The 6261-nt window shown below is 37.7% G+C and overlaps 1 protein-coding gene across 1 annotated transcript in view; it reads right to left on the reverse strand.

Annotated features, from left to right (window-relative positions):
* Positions 1-1299: 1299 nt before the first annotated feature.
* Positions 1300-6261, reverse strand: part of vclb (vinculin b) — a 38013-nt gene continuing 33051 nt past the window's right edge. The window contains exons 17-21 of the mRNA XM_079595110.1: positions 4704-4828; positions 3772-3957; positions 2821-3024; positions 1689-1793; positions 1300-1612 (exon numbers count right to left, since the gene is read on the reverse strand). Coding sequence (XP_079451236.1) covers positions 1466-1612; positions 1689-1793; positions 2821-3024; positions 3772-3957; positions 4704-4828 — 767 coding nt within the window. The 3' untranslated portion in view covers positions 1300-1465. The remainder of the gene's footprint in view (positions 1613-1688; positions 1794-2820; positions 3025-3771; positions 3958-4703; positions 4829-6261) is intronic.

Here is a 6261-nt window from a genome sequence, read left to right on the forward strand (position 1 = left end):
GCGCCAGCCCGGTGCCTTTAGTGTAACTAAAGGCACCAGGGTGGCGGTGCCACCGGCTTGGGCCCGTAATCGCTGCTTGCAGCTATATTTTAATTTTAATTTTAGTTGGTTTTTTTTGTAATTGTGTTTTTACAAAAAAATTAATTTTTTTTTCTTCAAATGTCTATAGTTTCAAATTAATTTTTATTTTTCAATTAGTTTTCATTTTTATTTTAGTTTTTTTTTTGTAATTGTGTTTTTACTAAAATTGTAATTTTTTTTTTCTTCAAATGTCTAAAGTTTCAATTAATTTTTATTTCAGTTGTAATTTTAGCTATTTTAGTAAATTAAGTTTAACTAAATTAAGAAGAGAAATGTTGCTTTGGCAACCAAGTAAGAAGAAAAAAGTACCTTTTAACTTTAACTACAAAAACCTTGACTTCAGATATCCCTTTTTAACTTTAATCGGGAATATATTGTACTGTATGTCGAACAGTTGAATAAACATTAATGTTGAATAAATAGCTATATATTTAGAGAGCCAATCTCATTATATAATGCATATTTCAAAAGATCACATCAACAAATAAATATAGTCCCACACATATGATTCAGCTGATAATAAGTTCTTTTATTATGACAAGGCACATTAGGTCTTACAGGCTGTCTTTAAAGATGAACACAATATTTACATTAAATCTGCTGGTCTCAACGATAGAAAAGGCAAATATATGCATATTCTCACTCATATTAATATACTCGAGTGTGCATTCTGCAAGAGATTTTAGTAGTGTATTTAGCACAGTGATGTCTTAGTGGAAATACAAGGATGGCAGTGTGTGTGTGTGTGTGTGGATATATGATGCAAACGGACTGGTTTTGCATAGATTACAAGTCGTCGCTCTGATTTCCTCTGTATTTCACTTCTGGTATCGGAGAGTTTGCAGCGTCATCCCTGAATGAAAGGTTTAATCCACTAACCAGTAACCAACATTAGGGCATTTATATGCGGTCATCAACACTTTTCATTAAAAAGCACATTATGAGGATTTTTTTATCCAAAATCTGTGCTTGTTTGTGAAGACGTTTTGTTGGTGACATTTAATAAAACATTCAAAGAGTGAAATTAAGGCTATATATATCTATCTATATATATATATATATATATATATATATATATATATATATATATCTATATCTATATCTATATATATATATATATATGACACGTTATAGATCCACATTTTGTAAAAAAAGAAAAAAAAGAAAGACAAAAATGACTGGAATCCGGAATCCATCAAAATAAAATAAATCATTCTTCGCAAATTAGAAAAGCAATGTTTTTTTTTACACTCTATAACATTCAAGAACAATGGTTTTGATAGTGGAATAGTTTAGTCCACGAGGGGGACGAGACGTCTGCATTGGCATTGAGGACCTGGACTCAAATGCAGTGCATGCTGGGATATGTGCACTGGTTGTGCGCTCACTGGTACCAGGGCGTCTTGCGGACCCAGCGCAGGGTGAACCCGGCGTCCGTGCGGATCTTGATGGAGGCGGCCTCGGCTTCTCTCACCGTCTCCTTCACCGACTGCATCAGGTTCTGAGCGTTGTGGACCAGCATCTCCGTGGCCTACGAGAGAACCAGCACGCATTCAGACGGGTTTGCGGGTTTTAAAGGAGAAACGGCAGAGGGTTTGAGATCTGACCTGCTCGGATTCCTCCTCGCTGATGTTGGTGCGTCCCAGCATGGTGGCCTTCACAGTGGAGAGGATCTTCAGCTGTGTGCTGATGGTGGGAATCCTCTCACACACCTACAGAGACACACACACACTCATTTTTACAAGAACAAACAGTCATAAAGTGCATCTTGTGCAGAAGTGCTTCATCTGTGATCTCACTTCTTCACATGCACTAGCTCATTTTTCATGGTTTCATTTAGGGATGCACGATATATCGGTATCGGCCGATACATGTCAATTTTTAATGTTATTAAACATTCCCAATAAGAAATTTTGGCCAATATATTAAAGCCGATAAATAATGTATTATTTCCTTCAGCTGAGACCACTATTCAACATGATGGTTTTGAATGCTTGAAATATGATTGGAATCACTTCAAAAAAGGAAAATATGGCAAAGTGCAACATTTTCTGTCATATCGGCTATATAAAATTATAATGAGATTATTATAATTGTGTGATTGAGACATGGATTTTAATGGCGAGACATTTGTTTTTGCAATCAGTCTCTCAAAAATGAAAAAAACTTGGATTTAGCTTAAACGGCCAAAATATCGGTTAACGACTTTCAAGTATAAAGAATTATCTGTTATCGGTATCAGCGCAGCCCTAGATTCATTATCAGTTGAACCATTTAAACGAATGTGCCGATTTCCTGAACGAGTCCATATTGAGTCTGAATGAGGCATCTGTTGAATGAACCGTGAGTGAATCTTGTTGAAAGGGGTGTAAAAAGACAACTTGGTGAACAAATCGTTTTGGTGAATAGATTCAAAAGAGTCACTTAGATGAATCAAAATCCCCAGCACTGCTGTAATGCGGTCTTGCCAACCACAAAACTGGCCAAACCCGACAAACAAGCGCCGCAAAAATGGAAATTGCGTTTTAAAACACAATCACAACTTTTTTTAATCATAAAAACCATAATCACATTTCCCCCCCAAATAGTGCAGGCCTAAAATCCACAACAATCTCTTCCATTTGGTCTCAGTCTGGTTCGCTTTTGAGCATTTCTCAAACTCTTCCCAGACTCCAGAACCACATCAACCCATGTGTCCCGCTATGGACTGGTCTTATCCCAGTGCTTTGCTCAGATTACCTGCAGAAGGTTTGTTCGTATGCGTTTATCCGTACACTGCTTGGCGACCTCTTTGGCGAGGCGCGTGACCTCGTCGGAGGCTTTGGCGATGTCTTTGGCACACTGGATGAGCGCTCTCTTATTCCCGCCGCTTCCTCGGACCAGTCGAGACATCTCGGCCATCAGCAGAGCCATGCGCTTGGCGGCGCCGATGATGTCATTACCCTGCAAAGACAGTCATCGTTTAACTCATCCTTCCCTCGCGGGTCAAAATGACCCGAAGCCCGAAAAATATACTTATAAGCCTATTTTATTTCATTTTGGAGATTTTTTTGTTATTTTTTATTTTATTTACCTCTAAATTACTAGATTTGATCAATATATAAAAAAATATATAATAATTTAAGCACATTCCTCACATTCTTTCAACTTAAATTCAAAATAACTCACAATTTCATGCCTAAACCTTTTAATTCAACTCAAAATATCTTACATTGGGTGTCTTTGCCGACCTCTTGTGGAAAAACATCATATTTCATGACTCTTGCCACTAGATGGCCTTATAGCTCTATATATGAAGTCCTAAAGTCATTTATCTTCAGTGTGCATTCAGATACACATTATAAAATAATTTTTTTGGTTAAGTTTTAGCATTTTTAGTTTGATTTTTAGCATTTTTAGGTTCTTCTATGTGTACTGAAGCAATCCTCGGGGTCAAATTGACCCGCGATGGAAGGATTTGTTATTTTTTTCAATTTCAACCACAAATCCATAAAAACAATTTGGTGTGTATTCGTGGTTCAAGTGCAACAAAAGTCTTCGGGGTCTTGGACCCCTCCGATTGAACACTCAATAAATTGTTTATTTTTATTTTTTATTTTTAAATCCGGGTCAACATGACCCGCAGGAAGGATGAGGGTTTTAATAACCCGCATGGATCCAAACCCACCCGGCAGACTCTTTGGGACTGACCTTGCTGGACCACTTGCGGGCCTCTTCGTGCAGCTGCCGGGCCGCCACCATCATGGGCTCGCTGATCACTTCTCCGGCCTGCGTCTCCGGGAACTCCTCGTCCTTCTCCTCGGGGGGTGGAGGTCTGGGAGGAGGCACTTCACCCTCCGGCAGGGGCGGTTTCGGCGGAGCCGCGGTGTCGCTGATCTGAAGAACAACCAGCGTTCATGTTTAAACTCTTGCCTGTGTAATGAGTGCATGTTTCGGTAAAGAGGCGTGGCCTAAGCCAGCTCGCGTGTTGTAGCACTCAAGAAGCAGTCAAGCAAGAGGAGGAGACAGTAACTAAATGTTTTTGTGTCTTTTCTCAGTTGATTTAAGTGCAGTTGTAGTTACTAGGACACAGTGTTTGTTTACTTCACTTTATACTTCATTGTCCTATTCCTGAGAATTTTGTCTTGGACGCAATGATATTACACAGCGCCTGAAAATAGTCCCCAGCTCGGTAACTTCCAGCGTGACCGGCACTAAGTGTGTAATATCATTGCGCTGCTGTACGGCAGCAGTTCCTGGATTATTACGCAGGAATGAGAGGATAGTTCCTAGTCATATTGACCTAGAAAATCACAACTTTTCATTTTCTGTACACGATGTAACTACAGAAGAGTCGAGTTTTAAATTGGAAAAATATCGAAACTCTGTGGTAATTTTTTTGAGAGAGATGCTAACGGTCTAATCAGATTCAATGATCTATGCTAAGCTATGCTAAAAGTGCTACCGCCAGACCCGGAGATCGGCTGAATGGATTCGGAAACGGTAAAACTGTTTAACTCTAGGGGAGATGGGAAATTAGCCTATTTCCAAAAAAAGTGGAGTGTCTCTATTGCTCTCATTTGTAAGTCGCTTTGGATACATGTGCACGTGAAGTGTCTCCGCATGCAGGAGTCTGGTCTGACCTGCAGCTGCTCCAGGTCTGGCGGCGGAGGAGGGAAGTCTGGCTCCTGCGGCTGGAACGACTCTCTCACTTTAGCCACCGCACTCAGGATCTTATAACCCGAGTCCAGGAAGCCTCTCTGAAGACCTGGCGAGGAAGACGAGGGTCATGACCACATGATGAATCGAGACAGAAAACTAAACCGTGTTGTGTGCGATATTGCCAAAATCTCTATAACGATAACGATAATTAGACGCTATTTTGCTTAATTGTCATTTGGGTAACACTTTACAATAATGTTCATTAGTTAATGTATAAACTAACATGAATAATACATTTGTTAAAGTATTTATTAATCTTTGTTAATGTTAATCAAAAATACAGCTGTTCATTGTTTGTTCGTGTTAGTTCACAGTGCGTTAACTAATGTTGACAAGATTTTAATAAAGTATTAGTAAATGTTGAAATTAACATTAAGAAAAATAAATGCAGTATAAGTGCAGTTCTTTATTAGTTCATGCCAACTAATGTAGTTAACTTTAGTTTCTGATGTTCTTCATAATCTTCTGTGGTGGTCAGTTCGCAGCAGATCTTTTCCAATAAATTCACATTGATTTTTAGCTTTCATGGGTATTTTTACCTTTATACAGCTATATTTTTAGCCTAATTAAATGTATGCATCCATTTTTGTCTCAAATTCTTACATTTAATCAATAAAATCAATTAGAATAAGACGACACCAGGGCTGTTGCCAATCAAATGAAATCCGTATCAACAAAATTGATCTTTGCAATGGAGAGGAATCACAGAAGCTGAATACACACTGACATGAACCTGCAGTTACAAATGCAGAAATAATGTTTTGATGCTCTAAACATAAAACATTGAGTATTGATATTTTGGAATGATTAAAAAAAAATGAAAAGATACTTCAAATAGGGAATTAAAACCGCCAGTAGGAAGCAGCAAGTCACTGTTAATGAGCGAGTCATTGAGTTTCAACCGATTCATTCGAACGTCTGATTCATTCAGGAACGAAGCATTTGACTCTCAATGAGTGAGTCATTGAATCATTCATTTAAACGATTCGTTCATTCACTGCCATGTGTTGCTCAGAGTCCTGTGGTAGATTTCAATAAAGTTGCTTTAACATACAAGTGAAACTGGAAAATTTTAATATGGTGAAAAAGTTCATTTCAGTAATTCAATTTAAAAGATGAAACTAATATATTATATAGACTCATTACATGCAAAGTGAGATATTTCAAGCCTTTATTTGTTATAATTTTGATGATTATGGCTTACAGCTTATGATTATAAGCCATAATCATCAAAATTATAAAAAAAATAAAGGCTGGAAATATCTCACTTTGCATGTAATGAGTCTATATAATATATTAGTTTCACCTTTTAAGTTGAATTACTGAAATAAATGAACACTTGCACCATATTCTCATTTTTCCAGTTTCACGTGTACATTTGGGAACGAACATGTGCAAATCCTCCCAAACTTAATGGGAAGAAATGCCTAAAAAATGAGCTTTTACCAAAGGATTGTAGCTTTCTGACCCATTTCAAAA

The sequence above is a fragment of the Phoxinus phoxinus genome (assembly GCF_949152265.1).
Source record: "Phoxinus phoxinus genome assembly, chromosome: 21".
Lineage (NCBI taxonomy): Eukaryota > Metazoa > Chordata > Actinopteri > Cypriniformes > Leuciscidae > Phoxinus > Phoxinus phoxinus.